Here is a 24023-nt window from a genome sequence, read left to right as displayed (position 1 = left end):
CACGTTGCAAAGAATCTTTAATCCTCTCCAGCAAAGATCTGTTTTACACTTTTTAAGTGCTATTGCACAACAAGAAGGCTGACAGACATTAGCACAGTGCTTCCACCGAGGGGCAAGTGAAACAGTGGTACAGGAGGAGGGCTTGCAGGAAAGCAGGGGTCACTTCAGCAACTTGAACTTCTTCAGGTGAGGGTGCACTTGGTCCTTTGGGTAGGGCCTGAGCGCCAGGCAGCTGGGGATGTTCTCAGGCTGCTCTGTCCACACCTCGTGGTCAATGCTGTGCTGCTGCAGGGTCTGTGCCAGCGCGGTCAGAGCGGCTTCATCCGGAGCCTGGGGACAGACAAAGCGTGCTGTGAGAGCTGGCAGTACCTAGGTAGCAAGTGGTTGGTAAGCAAACCAACCTATATCAATTCTGCCTTAACCAGAGTGGGAAATGTTGGAAATATCCAAATAATTTATCAGGATGGTATCTCTGATAAAGGAGATTTTATTTGCAATTGCAATGGCGGGTCTCCTGCAAGCAGGAGTGCACACTGAAAACAGTGTTACATCTTTTATGCTCTATTACTCAACACTTATCTCCTTCTCCCCTGGTTCCTCATTGGCTGAGAACTTCAGGTTCACAAACTTCCTGATGCTTAACAAAACATACGGATACTGGATAAACATAAATCTTTGCTGGCTAAGCATAAACCTCGAGTGATTTAATTAACTTCTAACACTTATTCACTCCACACTTGGTCATTGCTTCTGGACATCTGCTTGTCCTTCCTTGCATAGAGATAAGCTCGGAAGGAGGATAGGGAGTATCTTGATGCCTGCCTGTTGCATCCCATTCCTCCCACAGAGTGAGACAGCCCGGTCTTGTGTAGAGGCCCTGGCTTCTTTGATGTTTGTTAAATCTGTTTTTCTTTTGCTGGGACTCTCCTATCCTAACAGAACAACCCTACAATATGTTTCCTAGTCCCTAATACTATACCCACATTGTTTGGAACTTGCAGTTTTGCAAGAAAGAATTAACCACATAATTTAACAACTATGCTTCTAAAATATGCTACTAACATACACGGCACTCCTACTTTTGACATCAACTATTTCTAAGGGTAAGTTACAGAATACAAATACATGATGTTCTACTTCTTCAGATCAATTGCCCTTTTTAATATCTAATGCAGAAGCAATATTCCATTCCCACATCACCTCCTGTTTCCCCACTGGGTGGGTACTCCAGGTTGACAGTCTTATTGAAGGTTAACATTTGTTAATTACTTGTTAATTCGTGTTGTCTTCAAAGTCTTTGTTAAAGAAAGAGTACCAAGGGGGTAGGGGGGGTGCCAGGCCTTCCTCAATACCTTCTTTAGGCAACCCCTAAGGCATTTCAACACTTGTCTTTTCAATTTGTGCAGGATATTCTTGCAATGTGTGTAACATATCTTTTCATGCTGGCTATACAGCAGTTGTTGGTAGCTTATATATGTATGTTGCTCATAATTTAACTTCTCCAATTCTCTATTACTCGGGTCTTGTCTGCCCAGCACCAAATTTTAGTAAGGCTGGACAGACAGGAGCTGCAGTGTTTGTGCCTGTAAACCTGCTCCATCTACCTAACTTCTATGATTACAAATTACTTCGCCTATATATTAAGCATGCATTCCTGGGGAAGGTTCATCTACAAGATAAGTGATGAAAATTATCAGAGACTCCTGAAAAGAACTATGGCAGCATAGACCATAAAATAAAAATCCTTATTCTAATGCAGAAACAACATTTGATTCCCACACCAGGAACCTGCAGCAAAAGATACACAATAATAAAAGAGCACAAGCAGGCTTCTCACGCATCAGAGAAGCCAGGGCCTCCACACAAGGTCGAAATGCCCCATTACAGGAGCAGCTTGGAATGCAGCAGGCAGGTCCGATCCTCCTTATCTCCCCAAACACCAGTATATCATTAAAAGACACGATGCCCAACTTACCTCTATCCCAGAACCAGCAGATGTTCAGAAATAATGGCTGAGTGGGCAAATGTTACAATTTTGGTACCTATAAATTACTTCTAATGGGCATTCTCTTCCTGAGCATACAACAATGAAGAGAGTTCATCCAGAGGGCAAGCGAGGAAGACCTCTGGAGGAAGTAAACACGCTGCTGAGTGGGTTGTCATGGTGCTAAAAGGACACTAGGTGGCTGCAGAGCCCATGGAATAGAACAACTCTTTCTCACTTATTACTTGAGAGGCGTGTATACGTTAATTATCTCGTGAAGGCATTATGAATATGTAGGACCTGCGGAAATATAACGAGCTCTGATCTCATGTAATCTCAGAAGCACTTATGGTGGAATTATCCCCAGTGCTTCCCAGCCCCGCTATCAAAGAATACCTGCTTAACAGTAACAAAACTTGGCTGCTCAGTTCCTCGCTGCGATTCTTTGAGCCAGTTGGGCACTGCAGATGGGAACATCTCTGCTCGGCTGCAGGACCCGTTGAGAACAGGACTCCCTGGGCACCCCTGGAGAGTTCTCTGGAGGGACTCCTCGCCTCAATCGGATCGCTGCGGGAGCAGACAGGGAACATCTGACAAAGGTATTCTTTGCTTTCAAGTTCTGGGACTGGTTCATTGGAGGCTGCTCCGTGAGCCAGCCGAGATTGCGGGGCTGCTTTGGGGACCATTGGAAGCCAGCCGTGAGCTGGCTGAGGTCGCAGGGTTGGCATAGAGCGGGTTGGTAGACATTTGGAAAATACCCAGCTGTAGGTTGTGTCTTGCTGGTCATGTATGGGTTTTGAAATTCAGCTTCTGTAACTTTTTGCTTTGTTCAACGTATTGTATTCTGCTTAATGCCTAAGGAAGCGGGTACACAACAACAGGACCCATTCCTATAAGCAAGTGTCCCATTTGTGGGGCTCAGTGCTGGGTAGATCAGAACTTTAGGCAATAGCTTCACTGCTTTACTTGTAATTTCTGGAGGGAGTTGGATAAATTGTTTTAATGGTATACGGAATTATAATCGGTGGAGTTTGAGGCATCTTTGTAACAGTGATTCTGCTAAGTGTACGTTCATCTGAACTGCATATAATGGGTGGCAAACAGAGCAAGGGAATTGTGAAGCAGAGCCCCCTGGGATGTGTGCTGGCTCATTGGAGGGATATTGGGGGACCTCCTGGGGGAAACATAAACAAGAAAACTCTGATCAAATACTGTAACCAGTGCTGGCCGTCGTATAAGCTGGAATCTCAGGAAAGGTGGCCGTTTAATGGAACTCTGAATTATAAGACTATGCTGGAACTTATGTTGTTTTTGAGGAGAGAAGGGAAATGGGACGAGGTGCCATATGCCGATATGTTTTTCACTTTACGAAACCACCCTGAATGGCAGAAAGGATGTAGAATTAACTGGGCTCCACAGCGTCCTTTAGTGCTGGCTCTAGAGAAAGAGCAGAAGAGGCCTAATGGAACGTTAAAGCAGTGTTGCTCAGCTTGCAGCATAGGAGAGAAGTGTCTGAGAAATGGAGGTGGAAAGGAAAGATTAGAAGACGATGTGTCTCCGCAGGCTGAGAAGCAGAAGGGATTCTCAGATGAGGAAGAACAGGAAGCAAAGGCAGATCGAAAGGAGGCAGGAGCAGCCGGAGGGGGTTCTCAAATCACTACAAGAAATGGCAGCAAAAAGGAACCTGTAATACTGGCACCTCTAATGCAGGTTGTAGGACCAAAGGGACCAGTGAAAATCAAGGCCCCATTCTCTACAAGTGATTTGGATAGCTGGAAGGAAGCAGTGAAAAGTTACGGGAATGATCCCTCAGGGGTGGCAAAAAGGTTTGAGTTGATTGTTAAAAATCAGGATCTTAATTGGAGGGATATAGACATAATGCTCGATTTCATGTCTGAACCAGAAAAGCAGCTGGTATTGAGGAGTGCTCAGACTCAAGTGCAGGCACGAATCATTGCTGGTGCCCTGTGGGGAAGGCTTGAACAATACATCCCCTTAGAAGATCCTAAATGGAACCCAAATGATCCTGCCGAATATCAGCTGTTAAAGCAATACAGAGAGTGGATAAAACTTGGTTTAGAGAATGCAATCCCACTACCAGCAGCAAACTGGTCAGCTGTATATGCAGTCAAACAGGGGCAGACCGAAACCCCTACTGAATTTTTGGATAATCTCAGGTCTGCCATGAGAAAATATACTCTTTTGGATCCCTCATCAGATAGCGGGCAACGCATGTTGGCATCATTGTTTCTGAGCCAATCCTCTGAGGATATCAGGAAGGAACTTCAGAGGCTAAAAGCATCAGAATTAATGGGCCTGGATAAATTAATTGAGGAGGCCTGGAGAGTGGATAGAAACAGGGATAGAAAGGAAAGAAAGAAACTGAGAAGAAGAATAGCACTAGAGCATGATGTGGGGACCCAGAGACCACCACAAGGAAGAGGCAGAGGGGGTTCTGGAAGGGTCCAGGAAGGGTTTCATCCCCCACTGGACCAGAATCAGTGTGCAAACTGCAGGGAAATGGGACACTGGTGGAGAAGCTGTCCCAGGCTGAGGGGGAGGAACCATCCCTGATGGCAGGGATGACAGGAACCAGGGGAGTCTACCCTAGCAGACCCCCTGGTTACATTGCAGCTAGGGGAGCAGGGTAGGAAGTTAATATTCTGGTGGATACGGGTGCCTCTTACTCTGTGCTAAATGAAGAAGTATCACCCGTAGATGCTGATATTGTAACAGTAGTGGGAGCCTCCTCAATTAATTTATCCAGGGACAACCAGAAAAGGCTACTCTTCAAAACCAATTAAATACAGAATGGAAAAGCAAGCAGGAATACATAAATCCTTGTACAAGCCAGGTTCTCTGACACTGTTACTCAGGTGAGACTTATTAGAACAATAGAATGCAGAGATTAAATACAACAAAGGAAAATTGGAGCTAGGGGTCAAGGAAAACCAATTGATTGAAATTTTAAACCTGGCTTTCACACAGATTGGGAAGAACAATGTGATATCCCCAGAAATTATGGAAATCCTGAATGAGGAACATTTAGGTGTGTGGATGTCAGGGATGCCAAGCAGAACCAAAAATGCAGCCCTGATAAGTTAAAAACATGAGCCAGCCCTGTCAGGGTAAAGCAGCACATTTTGAGGATACAAGATCATAAAGGAATAAAAGTAATAACAGATAACTTTCTGGAGTTTGGATTAGTAATTGAATGTGAATCTGACTCTAACATCCCAGTCTTGCTGGTGTAAAGTCAAACAGCAAGAGCTGTTGCTTGGTGCAGGATCTGATGGCCATCACTAGGATGGCTGAAGATATAGGGTGGTAAATCTGTACCCTTTATTAACCAGGCTGAGGGATGAGCAGGTGTAGTTTACCGTCCTGGATTTGAAGGATGCCTTCTTTTGCCTGGCTTTAGCCAAAGAAAGTGCAAAGTTACTTGTCTTTGAATTGGAAAACCCCAATACTGGGAGGGCTCAGTTAACCTGGACAGTGTTACCCAGGGTCTTAAGAACAGCCTACAGTTCTTGGGAACCAGCTGGCTCGTGAGCTCAGAGCTTGGGCCCTCCACTCACAAGTGGAACTTTATTGCATTACGTGGACGACCTCCTCACTGCCACAATAACAAGAGGACTGTGTATAGTGGACTGTGAGCATGTTTAATTTTCTTGGTTTAAATGGTTATCGAGTTTCTCAACAGAAAGCTCAGTGAATTCAGCAGCAGGTGATTTACCTTGGATTTGAGATCCTGGGAGGACAAAGAGAAGTTGAAACAGAACAAAAGGAAGTGATTTGCTGAACACCCAGACTGCAGATGGTAAAAGATCTCAGAACCTTCCTTGGCATGACAGGTTAGTGCAGACTATGGATCTATAATTATGGGCCTTTGGTAAAACCTTTATATGAATTACTGAAAAATAATCAGTCTGTGCTGACATGGACTGGTGAGGCAAAGAGGGCATTTGAAGAATTGAAGAAGGAACCAATGAGAGCTCCAGCCCTAGGCCTCCTGGACAGTACAAAACCATTTTGGTTATTCTCTCACTGTGAACGCAGCATCTTTCCTCAGGGAGCCACCTCTGAGCCAGTAGTGCACGACTGCTTGGAAAGCATGGAGACTGCCTGTGCCAGTGGGCCGGACCCAAAGGCGGAACCATTGGATCATGCTGAGGATTCCTGCTTCACAGACGAAGCAGTTTTGTGAGACAAGGATATGCAGTAGCTACTACTGACAAGGTAATCAAAGCACAACCATTACCCGTGGGGACTTCTGCTCTGAAGGCTGAAATAACTGCCTTGACAAGAGCTTTAGAGTTGGCAAGAGGAAAAAGCATAAACGTATGGACAGATTCTAAATATGCATTTAGGGTGGTACATGCTAAGGGTGCCATCTGGAAAGAGCCAGGATTGCTCACAGCACAAGGAAAACAAATTAAGCATGCCAAGGAAATCCTGCATCTATGGGAAGCTCTAAATCTACCAGAGTGGCTATTAGATACTGCAGAGGACATCAGAAAGGTAACACTGTACAGGAGACTGGAAATAAGGTGGCAAAACAGGCAACTGAAGGAAAAGAAATCACTGTACTAACTTTAATTCCAGACGGTAAACTTCAAATCTCCAAACCTGAATCAGAACCTGCAAAGTATTCTAGAGAGGATAGGGATTTAATTAATGATATAGAAGGAAAGGAGCTAACTGATGAACGGGCATATACACCTGAGTCACAGAGATGAGGTAATGGGGTAATGTATAGGTACAAAGACTGCAGCTCTTGTCTGTCCAGCCATCTGGAATACTTCTGAGCCTTGAGCTAAAGAAAAGTTAAACATCCCACTCCTAAACAGTGTGATAATGCCTTTACAAATCAAAAATACTTGACAAGGATATCAATAGGCTCGTTCTGTTGGAAGACTACTAATTTTTGGTGCAGGACAGACAAGACCTGAGTGATAGAAAATTTAAGGAGGAGAAGTTAAATAATTAGCAATATAAATGTATAGTTAGCAAATTTATGTTTAGTCAGTATGAATATATATGTAATACCTTGTTGCATGCTCTACACATTGCAAGAATATCCTGCACAAGAGATTGATACAACTTGGAACATGCCTACCTGAAGAAGCAAAGGGAAGACCTGATAACCCCCCAGTGCTCTTTGTTTAACACATGGAGCGTCCTTTGGACAGAATGGAAGAGGCCTTGGAGAGATTCACCCTGTCAATACGATAAGGAGAGTACTGAGACATCCTGGAAACAACAGAATGGCAACAAGACAGACTGTGAACTAACTGTCAGAATGTAATTAACGGATGTAAACTTTCAGTAAGATTGTGAACCTGGAGTACCCAGAGAATGGGAAAACAGGGGAGGGGGGAAGCTTGGGGGAGACAAGGTACAAAAGCTGTCATATTGTATGTCCACAGGTGCACTCTTACATTTCTTAGCTCCAATTCTTGTAGGTTCAGCAACACCACGTGCAAGGGCTGCACCTGGGTCACAGCAACCTCTACTGTTAATAAGAGCTTGGGGGCAAAATCATAGTATCATTTGGGTTAGAAAGGCTGCTAAGGGCATCAAGACCAACTGTCAACCTGATACAGGTTGGTTTGCTTAGCAGTAGTGTGGGAATCAAATGTTTTTTCTGCATTAGAACAATATAAGAATTTTTATTTTATGGTCTCTGCTGTCATAGTTCTTTTAGTTCTTTTGGGGAATCTCTGGTAGTTTTTATCACTTATCTTTTAGATGAACCTTCCCCAGGAATGCATGCTCAAAATATAGGCAAAGTAATTTGTAATCATAGAGTTTAGGTAGCTGGAGTAGTGACTTGTGGAATCAAACTCTATAACCTGGAGATTAGGTTATAAAGCAGGTATGATTTATTCGGCGAATGCGCAAACGTTGGGTGCAAGGGGGATCATTCCAACTACTTTGCACACCAACAAGCAAAAGCTGTACAGATTTACAAGCAGATTTTATACATACTCAGAAGATTCCTTGGAGCTCATCTACATATTCATTGTTTTTCTGCGACCTCATTGCTGTCCCCCCCTCTGATGCGTGTGCAGTTCGTAGGGAGGGTCTCCACCTGGTGGTCGTGGGGATGAAGTCAGAGGTCTTCCTCAGCCTGACCTTTTTACATTACAATAGCCCCCCCATTCAAACTGGTCAAAATCAGTTGCTTTAGGCTGTTCTTCCCCTTATAAGGGGTAGATTGCAAGACATAAGGTCCTGACTGCAAAGAGGTCCACAAGTCCTGCTGGTCTTCCCTTATTGTTTTTCTAAGTTTAGTCTACTTAACCCTTATGTGAGTGGCCCTGCTTTACTCAATTCCTGATCTCAGTAGGTTTACAGGCACAAAAACTGCAGCTCCTGTCTGTCCAGCTTTAGCCTTACTAATATTTGGTGCTGAGCAGACAAGACCTGAGTAATAGAGAATTGGAGAAGTTAAATAATGAACAATGTACATGTATAAGCTACCAACAACTGCTGTATAGCAAGCAATTAACACATGTAAACCTTTGATAAGATTGTGAACCTGGAGTACCCAGCCAATGGGGAAACAGGGGAGGGGGGGGGAGACAAGAGGGGGAAATGAGGTACAAAAAGCTGTCCTTGTGTCCTTAGGGATGCTCCTGCTTGTGAGACAACTGCCATTGCAATCATGAATAAAATCTGCTTTTATCAGAGATACCATCCTGACAAAAATTATTTGGATATTTCCAACAATTTGGGGGCTTGTTCAGGATTACTGTCACCTCTTTCGGGGTCCCCCTACTGCTCTGGACAGGATAGGTGCACCCTGCTGATTACAGTGGTCTTGTCTGGGTGGTGAGGTGCCTCCTTGGGATGGCCTATAGGAAACTGATACTGTTGCATAAAGGACAGGATATGTGAAAGCCAAGGGGCAGGTAAGCACAGTATTGATCCCTGCAGACCCAGTAACTTTGTGCACGGACCAAGGTAATGGAATTTAATTCTTGCCTTGGGGGTCAGGGTGAGTCTCAGCAGGAAGCTGTTGCTGTGTGGTACCCTGTGCACTTGACAAAGTGGCAGCAGTACAGCCCTACTGAATCTGAGAATTGGAGGGAGAATTGGAGTGTGGTAACCTGTGAGCTGGGGAATTCACAGCAGTGTTCCAGAGGGATGGGGAATAGGAGCTTCCAAGAACAGGGGAAAAGGGTCCCCAAATTCGTGCCTAGAGATAGCCCCTTGGGAAAGAAGCTTCAGAATTGGAAAATAATCCCAAAACTAGGGACAAGAAGAGGGAAAAGATGTTTAAATACTGTATACAGACATAGCCTAGAGAGCCACTACAGGGAAAGTCATTATTTTGACCAAAATAAGGGTCTGACAAAGATTGGGCATGTCAGACTTTATATGCAAACTCTTTGAAACAGAACTGGCTTTTGCCGCTAAATGGGTGCAAGAAGTAAAACAGTTCTTCACAAGAAGGAGTCGAAGTTCAAAAGAAAAAGGAGAAGCAGAAAGATCATAAATGGGATCCCTTAGATAACTTCCCCCCCTTCGATTTCTAAAGCAATGTAAGATGCAGTGACCTCCCTCTCCAGAGAAGGGGAGAGGCCGTGCTGCTGATCCCATGCAGGGTGCTGGAGAGAGGATGCACTCTCAATTAGTGAGGGAGCTGGAGCAATGTGAATGGGACCTGGAGAGTTTCCCTTTCTCTAACACTAACCTTACTAATACTTCACTGTATCCTCTTAGGGAAGTCTCTTTAGGTCAAAGGAAATAGGGTATGCTGATGCCTGCTGATCTTACTAGCAGAAAAGTTAGAAGTTTCAAGAAGGAAATGAATTCCTTAATTGAGGACCTTGTAAGTGTAGCAGAACGATTAGATCAATTTCTAGAGCCTAATTTCTTCTCATGGATGGAAATGATGTTTATCACTGATATGTTGTTTATTGGAGAAGAAGGAGGTGTGATTAGGTGGGCATCTATGCAAGTGTGGGAAAGAAATGCAGAGGGAAGGTTGGCCCTGGAGGAAGGCAGAGAGAAGAAGGATCCTGAGGATAAATTGTACAGATTGTCACTGTCTTTGTGATTGTTCACTGTTTATGTTGTTAAAGTGTTACTTAAGAGGCTCTTATGGAACAAGAGGTGTCTACAGTGATATGAGAAGACCCCCTGGGTTGTATTTTGGCTCACTGGAGAAACATTGCTGGTGAGCCAGGGGGAATATTGAATAAGAAAACCAGGAACATAAATGGAGTAATGGGACCAGTTTTATAATTGAGTACCCTAATCATGAGACCAAGCGCTGGGTGTTTGTGGAAGTTGAAGAATTCTATTGTTTGGTTTTTGGATTTTGAAGGGAGTGGGAGAAACTGTTTTGATGGTACATGGAAATGCAATTGTGAACGGTACGTGGAAATGTAATTGAGGGTACAGATAGTGAAATTGGTCGGGGGGATGGCAAAACAGTTAAGGAAAACAGTGAGTTTGGGATATCAGATTTTGCACCAGCACAAGAACACATACCCAACACTGCCCCCCCACCCCCCCACATGGCTTGTAAGAACAACTGGGAGTGGATGGGATGGAACACTGGAAGTGAGAATAGCCTTCATCTGCAGAGATCTAAGGAAACCCGATATCCCAGTGTCAGCCCTGGAAGCCTGGGCAGAGGAGGGAGTGAAACTGAAATATAATGTTAATAGCTTCTGTAATGATGAAAATTTGGAAAGTGAAAAGGGTTTGGGAAAGACAAAGGCTGAGGGAGGCAAAGTTGAGCAAGGTATAACAGGGATGTCCTTACTGAGAAGAGAGGCGAGGGATCTGGAAAAACTGATTGAGAAACAGAGATAGCAGGCAAGTAAGGAAATTGGGAAGATCAACAGCAGCTGTTACTGTTGCTGCACTAGAACAGGGCCTGAGGACACAGAGATTCCCTCAGGGAAGAGGTAAGGGGGAGCCTGGAAGGGCCCAGGGAGAGTTCCACCCCCACTGGACTGAAAGAAGCTGAGGAAGCAGGGTAAAGAGGTTTATTTTCTGATACAGCTGCCTCTTACTCTGTGCTGCATGAAGAATTATTACCCGTAGATGATTTCTGTAATAGTTGTAGGAGCTACTGGCAAGAGAAGTTTACTTTTTGGGGACCAATCAAATACAGGCTAGGAGAACAAGTAGGAATATATAAATTCTTGCATATACCAGGTTCTCAAAAAACATTACTTGGGCATGATGCATTAGAGCAGTTGAATGTAGAGATTAAATTCAGTAAAGAAAATTGGAGCTAAGTGTCAAGCAGGACCAACTGAATGAAAACGTTAAGTCTGGCTTTAACACAAACTGGGAAAAGCATTGTTGTACCCTCAGAAGTTACGTAAATCCTAAATCAGTATACACAGGGTTGCAGGCATCAGGAATGCCTGGCAGAGCCAAAAATGCAGAAGTCAAGTTAAAGATAAAAGCCAGCCCAGTCAGGGTAAAGCAGTGACCTTTGAGGATACGAGGTTGTAGAAGGATAAAAGAAATAATAAACACTTTTTTGGATTTTGGATTATTAATTGGATAGAAATCCAAATACAACACTCCAATCTTGCCAATGAAAAATTGGATGGCAAGAGCTATAGCTTGGTACAAGATTTGAGGGCAATTAAAAGGACTGTTGAAGATATACAACCCGTGGTGGCAAATCCATGCATTTTATTAACCAAGTTAAGGGATGAGTAGGTGGGGTTTGCCATTCTGGATTTGAAAGACACCTTTTTCTGCCTGGTTTTGCCAAAGGAAGTCTAAAATTATTTGCCTTTGAATAAGAAAACCCCAATATGGGGACAAAAGATTCAGTTAACCTGGACAGTGTTACCCAGGGTTGCTAGAACAGCTCAATGATTTTTGAGAACTGGTCAACTCGTGAACCTGGGACTTGGGTTCCTCCATCCCAGGGTGAAACTTCACTTCACTGCAGTACGTGGATGCCATGGAAACAAAGTTCTTTGCGTGCAAAGGACTGTGAGTTTGCTGAGTTTCTTGGTTTAAATGATTATCAAGTTTCTCAACAGAAAGCACAAATAGCTCATTTTGTATGAGATTACAGCTGGATGTCAAACCTTAGGACTGTCAGGAAAGAAGCCATCTGCCAAACCCCTGAGCCACAAACTGCCAAGAACTCCATACATTCCTAGGAATGACAGGATGGTGCTGACTGTGGATGCACAGCTGCGGACCGTTGGTAAACCCCTTTATGCTCTTTTGATGGGGAGGCAAAGAGGGCATTCTATCAGCTTAAACAAGAATTCATGAAGGCCCCCTGCTTTGGGGCTATCAGCACTTTTGGCACTTCTTGCATGAAAAACAAGGAACAGCCTTGGGAGTCCTTGCCAAGAACCTTGGACCCTATCAAAGGGCAGTGGCACACTTCTCCAAACAGCTTGATGAAGTGAGTAAGGGATGGCCAGCGTGTTTGAGGGTGGTGGCTGCACTAGTGCTCAATATCCAAGAAGCCAGTAAATTTACACTATGCCAAAGAATAACAGTTTTAATATCTCATACAGTGTCTGCTGTATTGGAGGTAAAAGGGGGGCATTGGCTCTCACCCCAAAGGTTTCTGAAATACCAAGCCAGACTGGTAGAGCAGGATGATGTAGAAATAATTGTAACTAATATTATCAACCTTTCCTTAGCAGAGCTCCTGGAGAACCACTATTTCATTGTCTGCTTTGAAACAACTGAAGCTGCACATTCCAGCCGGTTGGACCTGAAGGACAAACCCGTAGAAGGTTGCAGAAGACAACAGTAGCAGTTTCGTGAGACAAAGAAACCGTAAGGCAGGATATGCAGTAACTGCTACTGAGAAGGTAATCAAAGCACAGCCATTACCTCTGGGAACTTTCCCTCAGAAGGCTGACATAACTGCCTTGACAAGAGCCTTAAATATATGGACAGATGCTAATAATGTATTTGGGGTGCTACACGCTCATAGCACCATCTGAAAAGAGCAAGGATTGCTCACATACAAGGAAAACAGCAGATGTAAATCTACCAAAGAGCGTGGCTATTATACATTATATAATATATAAACATTATATATTGTAAAGGATGTCAGAAAGGTAACACTGTACAGGAAACTGGAAATAAGATGGTGGATCAGGTGGCAGAACAGGTAGTTGAAGAAGGCTTTAATTCCAGATGGGAAACTTAAAATCTCTGAACCTGAGTCAGATCCTGTAAAATATTCTGAAGAGTACAGGAATGTAATTAATGATTTAGAAGGGAAGAGAGCAAGCTGACAGATGGGTGCACACCCAGATGGACACACTGTTATGTCCTTTAGTATTCTGTGGAAATTGGTTTTAAGGGAAGATAAGAAAATACGTTGGGCAAACAGACACTACAAAGTATCCTAGTACCAGGAACAGGGTACAAATGGGTCTATTGGGAAAGAGAACCTTCCAGGGCAATAATGGCAAGTTGATTTCTCAGAACTCCCAAGAAAAGTGGGGGTATCGCTGTATGTTGGTACTAACCTTTTTTTGTACCTTTTTACAGTGGCCGAAGGCATTCCCTTGTAGAACTAATAAGGCACATCGAGTATCTGAAGTGTTGTTACAGGAGGTTATTCCAAAATGCTGAGGAACCACTTGGTCTGTCAAGGAAAGTGTATCGTTGAAAGTTAAACTCATAAAGAGAAGATGAGTCGGTTACTAATTTGCTTTATCTCAATGTACACGGGAGGTGTTTCAGCCTAGGAAGAGAACTCCTTTTTAGTAACTGTTCTAAAACTTTAACTTATCTGACTGCTGGGTCTATACATGTCTACCAAAGGCAGGATGTACCATGGCTTGGGATCCTGTCACTAAATTGGTCTGCTCAGTACAAATATAAAAGCAGTCAAAGGGAGTCCATTTACTTAGGTGCAGGTGAGGAAGCTACTGTTAACAGCACTATTATTCTAGGACCAAAATTCAACCTACTTTGGATCAATCTTACATTTCCAAATTTACATTAAGGAAGGGCTTCTCGTGGTTGTGTGGGGATGAGAGAGAGGTAAATTGGTACCAATCGAAAATTGGTACCAACAACTTGGAAAGGAGATTGTATAGGAAGATTTTTAGCATCTCCTACAAGCGTCCATCCAAAAGAACTCCCATCAGATATAGGGAGAACTATGTGGGGCCAATATCAAAATACAAGGAGAGTAGGAAGCCCCAATATATTAAGTAAAGACTCCGCAGGCCAAGAGGAGGTGTCCTCCCTATCTAAAGTCGTACTACAAAATAGAACGGTGCTGGATTTGTTGACTGTGAAGGAAAGGAGAGTGTGTTCCATTATAAATCAAAGCTTTTGTGCCTACATAAGTAAAGATTGGAAGGTCGAAAGAGATCTAGACAATATCTGGGAGCAAACAAAAGCCCTACATGAAGTGAGTGAGGATAATACTGACTGGGGAACAGCTGTCTCTGAACTATGGGACAGACTTACTACCTGGCTACCAAATTTCAGATAGCTGAAGCAACTTTTCTTAGCGAGTATTGCTCTACTCTTTGTGGTAGCTGTCACATCTTTAGTGCTACGGTGCTCAATGTGCTTATGTCAGAACACAGGGAAGGAATATGAAAAGTGGAAGAGGCACAAACTGAGATAAAAGGTAGAAAGCGGGGCCTACTTTCAGAAATCATTTGAAAGGAATGGGACAGTCTAGCAGATAGGTGTCTCTGCTAGATCAAAGAAAAGGGGGGAATTGAGGCATGAAGGGGTTAAATTACATTAAGTGAATAGAATGTGAACAAAGATAAAGGAAGTTTCAAACATATGGGTGTTGTAAAAGCAAGATAAGAAAACCTTGGTATGAATCTTGACAGCCCAAGGACCTTAGGGAAGGATAAGGGAAACCACAAGACAGGCTGAAATCGGTTAGGGGTAGCCCCTCCTGGGATGGTTAGAAGTTGATAGTGAGGAAGACTACAAGCCCTCACCCAGCGACCACCAGGAGAAGCCCCCTATAGCTTACACAAGCGCAAGGAGTGAGGGCCATATGCAAAGGAGTTCTTCAGGAAATATGTTGAATACGTATGAGCTTGACCTATATATGTAACGAGCTTTTGATTGTCAGTGTACAAGCTAGGAGAAGCGATCCCCCTTTCACCTGGTGCATGTGCAGTGCTGAATAAACACATATTGCTTTATAGCCAGTCTTACTTTACAAGGGGGAATGGTTTTAAACTGAGACAGGGGAGGTTTAGGTTAGATCTTAGGAGGAAGTTTTTCACACAGAGGGTGGTGAGGCACTGGAACAGGTTGCCCAAGGAGGTTGTGGATGCCCCATCCCTGCAGGCATTCAAAGCCAGGCTGGATGTGGCTCTGGGCAGCCTGGTCTGCTGGTTGGTGACCTGCACATAGCAGGGGGTTGGAACTGGATGAGCACTGTGGTCTTTTTCAACCCAGGCCACTCTATGATTCTATGATAGCCTCATTCAGGTCATAGAGTTTGATTCTGCACATCAGGGGGCAAAATCATAGTATCATTCTGGTTGGAAAGACCACTAAGGGCGTCATACCCAACTGTCAACCTGATATAGGCTGGTTTGCTTAGTAATAGGGATTGGTACATTAGTTTTAAGATGCAATATATTAGTTTAGCAAAAGCAATCCATAAGTGATAATTCTAAATCTTTTCATTTCAGCTTCAGTGGGTGAACCGTCTTGTTTTTCCTCAATAATTGCACACTGGGACATAATAGAATACTTTTATCTTCTGCCTCAATGTTTTGCCTTATGAGAAGTACTGGAGTCACAATAGAACACTTTTATCTTTTGCCTCAAAATGCACAAGGACATTTTCCTCGGGTTCCACAGACACTGTTTTTAATCAGTGGCTCCCTGTGGCCTAACAGGCAATGGAAATCTTCCAACCTGGGGAAAAGTGAATGAAAGCGAGTCAAAACTTTACGTGATGAGGATGATGGTGAAAAAGGGGAAGAAGTAGGTGGGCACTCGACCACTCTAAATACCACTGAGCACGTCCAAAGGGACATTAGCACCTATCTATGAGACCTTGAAAATGAGTGCATATGCATGCCAACGTCTCCCCTGAGCTCCTCTGCTCCACACTGACCCATCGCAGTGCCCTCAGCAGCTCCCCTTCACACCTGTGTTCCAGACCCCTCACAGCTTCGCTGCCCTTCCCTGCACACGCTTCAGGGCCTCGCTGCCTTTCTCACAGTGAGAACACAGCACTCGAGGTGTGGCCTCACCAGTGCCAAGTACAGAGGAACGCAGTATTACCGATACAAGCCGAGAAAATAACTGAGCACAACCACGCAGATAAAGGAAGGACTCGGGGGGCCCCAGAGCCGAGAAAAGACCCGCCCCAAAATGGCCGCCGCCCGCTCCCCACAGCGCGGAGTTCCCGCCATGCCCCGCGCACCTCCAGCACCACGGTGCGCATGGCGCCGCCCGCCGACAGGTAGGCGCGGGTGTCGGGGTGCTGCCAGTGCGCGTGCGCGGCGGCCAGCGCTGCGTGGCACCCCTGGGCCACCACCGCACCCAGCGACCACGAGCGGGCCAAGTCTCCCCGCAGCACCACGTACTGCACCAGCACCGCCGTCGCTGCTCCCGCCGTCCCGGGCGCCGCCATGCTGCTGTACGGGGGGGCGTGGCCGCGCATGCCGGGTGCTGAGAGGTACGGGCGCCGCCATTTTGTTGTACGGCTAACGTGAAGGCGCGGTGGTGACGTAGTTCCGGTAGCGCCAGAGCGCGAAGTTCGAGCGCTGAGGTGAGAGCGGGGCCTTGGGGTTTGGCTGCGGTCGGGGCGTCACGGCCGCCCGATCCCCTATCGGCGGGGGTTCTCGCGTTCCTTCACTCCACAGATCGTCCTCGTGACGGGTCCTTAGGCTGCTCGGCTCCCACCCTCTCCCCCCGTCTCTCTGGGGCTCTTTGTTTGCTGTCCTCAGGAGGCCACGCTGCTCTGTCCCACTGACCCCTCAGTGGGAGTCCCCAGGCCCCGCTTCCCCTCCTTATCCTCCTGTCTCTCCCTATATGAGGTCCCTAGTTCGCCTGTCACCTCCCTATTCCCATATGGGGACAGCCCGAGGGGTTCCTGTCACCTCCTTGGGGCTGGTTTGAAGGGATGTATGAGGATATGGGGATGTATGAGGGTAAACAAAGGGATGAAAGTTTATAACGTGCTGTTTCAGCCCTCAGGACTGCCCTTGTGTGACGCCAGCCCCAGAGCCAGACCTGCCCCCAGGCTTCATGGAGGAAGGACGTAACAGTGATGAGAAGAAAACTGCCCTGTGTGGAAGATCTCTCACTGCTGCCTCCCAGGATGGAGGAGGGCGAATGTCTGCGGTCCCACTTGCACAGGGGAAGGTGGAAGGAGGGAAAGTGTATTCAGGAGATGGTGAGCTTGTAAAGGTCATTTTCTGCATTATATGCAGTCCTATAGACTTGGGGCAGAGTTCAGTCTGGATCAAAGGGGGCCCAGGGGAGACCTTATAGTTCTCTCCAACTCCCTGAAAGGCGCTTGTGTTGAGATGGGGGTTGTCCTCTGCTCTCAGGTAACAGTGATGGGACCAGGGAAGGTTCAGGTTGGTATTAGGAAACATTTCTTCTCCAAAGAAGCAGTGATGCAGTGGCACAGCTGCGCAGGGAGGTGGTGGGGTCACCATCCCTGGAGGTGTTCCAGAATTGTGGGGATGTGGCACTGAGGGATGTGGGCAGTGGGCATAGTGGGATGGGTTGGGGTTGAGCTTGGTGATCTTAGATGTCTTTTCCAGCTTGGTTGATTCTATAATTCTGTCCAAGTATGTTCTCTCACAGGAGCTTGGGACCAGGAGTGACACCTGGCTTGTTATGATTTGTCCCAAATTTAGAGTATAGGCACACCAGACAAGCTACTCTTGGTTCGAAATGAAACTTGAGGTTGCAGATCTGTGCAGGGCTGTGTATTTGGTAGCTTACTCTGCTTCTCAGGATGTTAGCTAGCTAATATGGGAAACACCTGGTCTTTGTTGCCTACTGGCATTCAGTCTTGGTGTTTAAAATTCCTTAAAGCAGGTCTTTGCCTGTCCTCTGCCCCCGAGGAGTTGTAAATAATTTCTTTAAGTATCTATACTGGGCCAACTTTGGTTTGTGTCACACTGTGCAGATGCCAACTAATGACAGCTGAATTTTTGAGCATGTGTTGCTGTTCCTTGCAGGGGTGTTGGGTTATCTGGAAATGCTGGAGGCACAGGCTCATGAGTTAGGCCTGAAGCAAGAAGAGAAGGAGCAGCAAGAAAAGAAGCTCAACAGACTGAAAGCCAAAGTGCAGGAGCTGAGAACCCGGAGGGATGAGCTGCGGGCTAAAGTGGAGCTGCAGGAGAAGAGGGTGAGAAAGGGCTTGCTGCAGAGATCTGACAGAGGGGCTCTGGTATGCTCCTGCTCTCACAGATGGATTTACTGAGGTTCTTAATTTATTTTCTCTTTTTAAGTAATGTACAGTTCTGGCATCCCCTGTTCTCGGTACAGTGTTGTCCAGGACTGCTGGATCTTTATGTTTTGAGGTTGTATGGCCATTTATGAACTCTTTTTCCCTTCTTCAGTTTGAAATGCTGCCTCACATTTCTCAGAGCTGGGTTATTTCTCTGTAGCTCGAGTGTGTTCCCTGCAAGTGACATGTTTGGTGTTGTCAGTTCCTGACCTGTCTCATCTTTTGGCTTTTGTAGCTTCTTGACAAGGAAGGAGTTGTGACAGATCCAGCACGGCCCAGTGCTCAGACTGTTTTGGAGTGGAAAGTGAAGAGCATCAAGGCCATGCTGCAAGTCTTTTACCTCACAGGTAATGCCTCAAGACTTGCGTGCGTTCTGCTGATGGCTGCATTTTTGGGATGCTAAATTTTGAATAAATTTTGAATTTGATGTGAAGTGCAATTTCCCTATTAATGTTGCTTGTGTTGTGCTTGAAGCCTTCAGTCTGAAAGCATAGGAAGAGCAGTAATGCTGCAATTTTCTCCCTCTCAGGGAAGGCTTCTGGGATTCTGCAGAAACTCTTGCTTACTGAGCTGCATCATTTGGACTAAGATCTAGATTTTAGGAAGCATGTAAATGCCTTAGTTTTAAAATCTTTGGGCATTAGGTTAAATATTCAAGGGTCTGGGTCTTCTAAGCAAGCTTAGAATGCCAGCACCCTCTTTTCAGCTATTCCTGAGCTTGGTTTAATATATTACTTTTTTATTTGTTACCAATGCAAGTCACCTTTGCACTCTGTTCCAGTCACTGGAAGGACAGTGTGGGAATACAAATCTTATGTTGGTGAGGTTAGGTTGAGCCCATGAGTCCTTTTGCCACTCTTTTTGGGGCTGTTTTCTTTCACTTAGGGCATCCTGTTCTGCACTGTGGGAGTCAGTACTGAGTTTGAAGTGTCAGCATAGCTCAGTTAGTGACAATTTGCTTGAATTTATCTGATGTCCCTTTGTAAAAAGTTGCTGTGTTTTATGTCCCTGAACTCTTGCAAGTCCTTAATCCTCCCATGGACCTCCCCAGGCTGCCATGCTAAGAGCATACAGCCCCTGCAGCCTGTGCTGTCCCAGCAAAACTTCCTTGAGGTGACAAGTTTCTATCAGTGCTCAGTAAAACCTCTCTCTCTGCACCCAAGGGATCAGTGGGAAGCTGACCAAGCAGGGAATATGTTTCTGCATCAGCACTGCTTATGAAGGCACCTACCTGGATTCCTATTACGTGGACCTCCTCATCAAGCCAGAGGTGAAGATTCAACGCCACTCTGTCCCCATCTTCATCCCACTGGAGCAGATAGCCAAGAAATACCTGCAGACGGACATCAGGCGCTTCCTATCCGTCCTGTCTGACCACCTGAATGCTTACGTTGGGCGGAGGCACCAGGCAGACCAGTTGGAGGTACCAGTGGTCACAGCAACAATGCTTGCCCATCTTTTTGCTTTTTATCTACCAAATGTTAATGAGTGTGCACAGCTCTGGAGTGCTGGGGGAAATCTAAGTGGTTTTCTTTATATGGAGCGCTCACCATTCTGGTTTTCAGAGCACAGCAAATGACTGCATGGCTGTAAACTCCTGTGTCATTAGTACATGTATATTTGGATGTCTTGTGGCTCGTTTAAAATACACAGCCAAGTGCAAGGAAAGCTGTCCTCTTCCTCAGAGGTCCCTAAACTGAAGGAGCTGTGCTTTTGTAAAATGCCTCTGGAGGATGTGACTTAAAGATGTAAATGAGCACTTGTTTATTTCAGACTTTCCCTCTCAAGGCTTCTTCAAGGTACAGCACAACAGGGCATGCCAGCCTGGTGCAGGGGGTGGGGCCACTGTCCTTTGTTAGCTCCCAGCCCTACAGTGATGGACTCCTGCCCTAGCTTTGTCTTTCAAAAATTGTCTTTGTCCCTTCAGGAGCACTTTTCAGACCGAATAGAAGGAACTTTGCAGAGGAACTCTTTGTGTAACTTGCTGGTCTTTAATTACACCGTGTCAAGTGACAGCAAGACCTTTCCATTCAATGTGAGGCTGCTTTATAGAGACCTCTGTTGCAGCCTCCCTACTGAAGCCATCATTTCTTGTACACGTAAGTGGGCAGTGCAGGTGTCTGGGTGTGTGGGGAGGGCAGGCCGTACTGCAGTGGATGAGTTCTTCTCTAGTTCAGTTTGGGAACAGAAAGAAGCATGCTGTCATATTTCTTTGGGAGGAAAGATCTTTTTTTGTAGCATGGGGGATAGTGGCAAGGAAATAAGACAAGATCTTATTATCATGAGAAATTTCTTTCAGAGCAATTAGAAAAATGATAAAGGTAGACACTGAGGCCTACTGTTGGGTTGTTTCACACTGTGAAGCCAGGCCCTAATTGGCCACATTGTACCATCCTTGTACCACACTGGCACATCCTGCCATACAGTAGCATAGATGGAGGCAGGAGAGAGATTTACAACTTCTTTCAAAGTATCAGTGAGATTGTGAAATGCTCCTAACAAAGATCTCTGCCTGGAAACCTTTCCTGGTACCACTTACTCCCCCATCTTTTGAATGATGCTACTTCCTCCTGGTGTTGTACAGACTGGCTGATACTGAGTGTCTTCTGCAGCCTTAGCAGTATGACATGGCTTAATCCCAATCTATGCTGTTTTATGACTAATTACTGCAAATGCCCAACTGAGCTGAGGAGGCATTTTCCCATCTCTTCCTCATGGTTGTGCAGAGCTGTGGGCCCACCTGAGCCACCTCACATCCCATTCACCTGCCCATGTGGGCTGGCTAGGCTGGAAAGCTAGATGGAGCTCTGAGCAGAGAGAGACTCTGCCAGCAGTCATGGTCTGAGGCCTCCTTCTGGCAGCAGAACCCAGCTGTGACACTCATTGTGTTGCAGCTAAGCTGCAGAAGGAATTGTGCACTGTATCAACAGCTCCTCCTTTCCTTTCCCCACAGAAATGACCCCTTTATAGGTGAAGTTCTGCACTTGCTCAAAAACATCAATGTCTTTTGAGCTGATAAGGCAGCTGGGTGGCTGAGGTGCTCTCACACTGTTGTCCCCTCATGAGCAGCCCTTCAGCTCTGTGTTTCTTGTGCTGTTTGTGCTTTGTAGCAGTTCAGTTCCCCTGGGGGAGATGCAGGACACAAAGGGTTAGGAAGGAGAAAGAAGGGTTATGAGAAGAAAAACTGTGGCCAGGGAGGAAACTCCCTAGGGGAAAGGAAAGAATGAGAAGCGAATAGTTTTATGCTGGTAAAACTGTGTTTCTCTCCCCACTGATACATTTACTTCTGTCTCCTAGCTGGCACTCTTTCACTCCTAGCAAAGGTGGCAGCAGCTCACTCAAACACATTTCGACAGATGGCTCTGCACAAAGCCTTCGACTCTATCATCAATGCTAAAGAAAGCCAGGACTGAGCACCATAAGCTGCCTTGACTCTCCTCAGTAACGTGCATCTCCCGACTACTTCTGCCTGTGGGGAATGCTCTCAAAATGCAAATGTTTGCCATGGACTGCGGCACTGCTGCAGGGAATCACCCAGAGGAGCAATTGGCCCAGTTTAAATCTTGAGAGCAATATTTCCTTGATGATTTTGGGTGTCTATTGCAGGTAATCTTTCCTCAGCACTCTGCTTCTCGCTTGTCATTTAATTCCTTCTCGTGATGCATCACAGTGTTTGGTGCCCCAGAGCTCCACGGCTATGAAGAATGTCTCACAATTAGAAGGAGAAGCTATATTAAAACATCAACAGCTCAGAAAACCTTTTGGAACAAGAACCCTACAGCTCACCACTGCATGTATCCAGGCAGCAGAACTCGGACAATAGGGAGCAAGCGGAGTAATCTGTGCCCTCCTTATAAAAGCCAAGAAAGGACTTCATGTTAGAAACTGGTAGAGGCTGAAGGATAACCAGGATTGTTATGGCAGCCACTGAACCTCCCCTGGACAAAGGTGAGGTTTCATTTTGCCAGCAGCAGACTGTGCCCTCACGTGGGCTGCATTAACTCCCCCAGCACATTAGTACTGAGCTTTCCAGAAGGTTTCACACCAGTGGTGGTTTTGGACATCTTGTTTTCTTCCTGTCATGGCAGAACTTTCCTGGCATCCCATCTTTGTGCTTCCAAGTTTGGATCGGATCTTAAAAGCTTGCTGTACTTTTATGAGCACTCTTTCAATGTGTTAATTTCAGTAACGTAGAACTTTTACTGTGGTATTTTTAAGAATCTTCTTCTATTGATTTTTTTCTAGACTCATAGGACATGGCTAGGACATGAGGATTTTCTCCTGCCCCGTTTTTGTGCCAACACTGCAAGTGCAAAGTTTATAGTTTGTTTTTAAATTGTTTCTGTAGTTTAAGCTTTGTCCAAATGGCTTATATATAACCTCTGGTTTTCGGATGTTGCAGCTCCAGGTAACAATTTCCTGATGACCCTGGGAATTGAGTAATGGGGTTGGGATCAAAATCTTGTATCATTCTTTCTGTGATTTCCAGTGTTTTGATACTCTGCAACAAGAGAAAGGAGCAAAAGCCACCAGAGGCATCAATCTCCCCTTTGGGACCCCCTCCCAACCCAGTATCCCCTCAAAGAGGTGGTGAAGCCTTTCTCAGCATCCCCACAACCCCAAAACACAGCAGACGCAGAACCAGGCTTTGAAATTCAACTGCTTTCTATTCAAGAAACTAGTGGCATAATTACACTCTGTGTGCCTCCCTTCTCCCCCTGGCCCTGGCAGTGTCACGCTGAATAACACAGTCCCTTCTCAGCCAGTCCCAGGTCCTCTCTTCCATCAAGCAGTGACAGCAGCTGACCACAGCGTGCACGGGGGGCGAACAGGCACAGTTAAAAATATAAATGTCAATCTGTACTCTTATGTATATATATTTATATATCTGAAATACACAATATTTTGTATTTTTTTCTTTTTTTTTCTGAGCCCAAGGTGGTACTGCACTCTCTCTCCCCGATCTCCTAACTATGTTGTTTGTGACAAGGATGAACTCGGTATGGACTAACAGCAAAGCCCGGATGCTCCTGTGTGTAGGAGAGACGTGTCTTTCCATCCGACCCTGAGTTTGGATCTCCTTGTGCTGAGTGCATGGCAGCTGGGGCCCACAATGCTACTTGGATGCCATACTGCTGCCCACCCTGCAAAGCCCTGGGTTGCCTGGGGAAAGGCAGCCCCAGCCCCACATCCACTGAGGGCTGTGAGCTCGTGTGCAGGCACGATGGAGCGAAGGAACTTTCCAGCAGGGAAAGGGTTGTGCAAAGGGGTTGATTTCTCAAGTCTGGTTTCAGATCTGGACCTCAGTGGGACAGATGTCCCTGCTGGCTGTGGTGGTGGGCACTGGGCCCCCCTGGCCGCCCCTCTGGGTGCTGGGGAGGCGGTGGCTGTGCTGGCTGGCAGGCGCCGGGCCCTCAGGAGCTGTCCACCACCTGATGGGGCAGGGTGACGGATGAGCCGTTGACGAAGGAGCCCTGCTTCTCCCGGCCCTTGAGGAAGAAAGTGAGCAGCTCCCCTTTGCCCTTGACGTAGATGGCCCCACGGCGTACAAAGCGGAAGCCATACTCCTTCAGGATGAGGTGCGTCTCCTCTACCACC

General features: G+C 45.8%; 3 protein-coding genes across 9 annotated transcripts in view; 1 reads left to right on the top strand and 2 right to left on the bottom strand.

Moving 5' to 3' along the window:
• Positions 1 to 16619, bottom strand: PTRHD1 (peptidyl-tRNA hydrolase domain containing 1). Of its 3 annotated transcripts, XM_090136556.1 has the most exons (4): positions 16380 to 16619; positions 7104 to 7204; positions 2381 to 2551; positions 195 to 330 (listed from the first exon to the last, which is right to left on the bottom strand). In XM_090136556.1, exons 1-4 carry the CDS (start codon positions 16617 to 16619, stop codon positions 309 to 311), a joined length of 534 nt encoding a protein of 177 aa, XP_089992682.1. In that variant the 3' UTR covers positions 195 to 308. The 3 variants fall into 3 exon arrangements, with proteins under 3 accessions (XP_031459729.2, XP_089992682.1, XP_089992683.1); XM_090136557.1 differs by lacking the exon at positions 2381 to 2551; XM_031603869.2 differs by lacking the exons at positions 2381 to 2551; positions 7104 to 7204 and having other exon boundaries at positions 1 to 330.
• On the top strand, positions 16613 to 23280 carry CENPO (centromere protein O). 3 transcript variants are annotated; one of them, XM_031603867.2, is made up of 7 exons: positions 16613 to 16727; positions 17149 to 17354; positions 18154 to 18323; positions 18661 to 18772; positions 19589 to 19848; positions 20353 to 20524; positions 21723 to 23280. In XM_031603867.2, the coding sequence occupies exons 2-7, from the start codon at positions 17207 to 17209 to the stop codon at positions 21836 to 21838; spliced, it is 978 nt and encodes a 325-aa protein (XP_031459727.1). In that variant the 5' UTR covers positions 16613 to 16727; positions 17149 to 17206; the 3' UTR covers positions 21839 to 23280. The 3 variants fall into 3 exon arrangements, with proteins under 3 accessions (XP_031459727.1, XP_089992680.1, XP_089992681.1); XM_090136554.1 differs by lacking the exon at positions 16613 to 16727 and adding an exon at positions 16736 to 16837; XM_090136555.1 differs by lacking the exon at positions 16613 to 16727 and having other exon boundaries at positions 17252 to 17368; positions 21723 to 23062.
• The window catches only part of ADCY3 (adenylate cyclase 3), a 13044-nt gene continuing 12288 nt past the window's right edge, over positions 23268 to 24023 (bottom strand). For all 3 annotated transcript variants that reach the window (XM_090136550.1, XM_090136552.1, XM_090136553.1), the window contains one exon: positions 23268 to 24022. In XM_090136550.1, coding sequence (XP_089992676.1) covers positions 23840 to 24022 — 183 coding nt within the window. In that variant the 3' untranslated portion in view covers positions 23268 to 23839. The remainder of the gene's footprint in view (position 24023) is intronic.

This window comes from Phasianus colchicus, chromosome 2, assembly GCF_987193195.1.
Source record: "Phasianus colchicus chromosome 2, bPhaCol1.hap1.1, whole genome shotgun sequence".
NCBI lineage: Eukaryota > Metazoa > Chordata > Aves > Galliformes > Phasianidae > Phasianus > Phasianus colchicus.
This window is presented reverse-complemented; position numbering and strand designations above follow the sequence as displayed.

Coding starts and splice junctions, on each gene's coding strand:
- PTRHD1 (XM_090136556.1), bottom strand. CDS start 16,619: ATGCGCGGCCACGCCCCCCCGTACAGCAGCATGGCGGCGCCCGGGACG. Junction 7,205..16,379: donor TGCGCACCGTGGTGCTGGAG/GTGCGCGGGGCA, acceptor TCGTATTGACAG/GGTGAATCTCTCCAAGGCCT. Junction 331..2,380: donor GTTTTGTTACTGTTAAGCAG/GTATTCTTTGAT, acceptor GTCTGTCCCCAG/GCTCCGGATGAAGCCGCTCT.
- CENPO (XM_031603867.2), top strand. CDS start 17,207: ATGGAGGAAGGACGTAACAGTGATGAGAAGAAAACTGCCCTGTGTGGA. Junction 17,355..18,153: donor GAAAGTGTATTCAGGAGATG/GTGAGCTTGTAA, acceptor TGTTCCTTGCAG/GGGTGTTGGGTTATCTGGAA. Junction 19,849..20,352: donor ACCAGGCAGACCAGTTGGAG/GTACCAGTGGTC, acceptor TTGTCCCTTCAG/GAGCACTTTTCAGACCGAAT.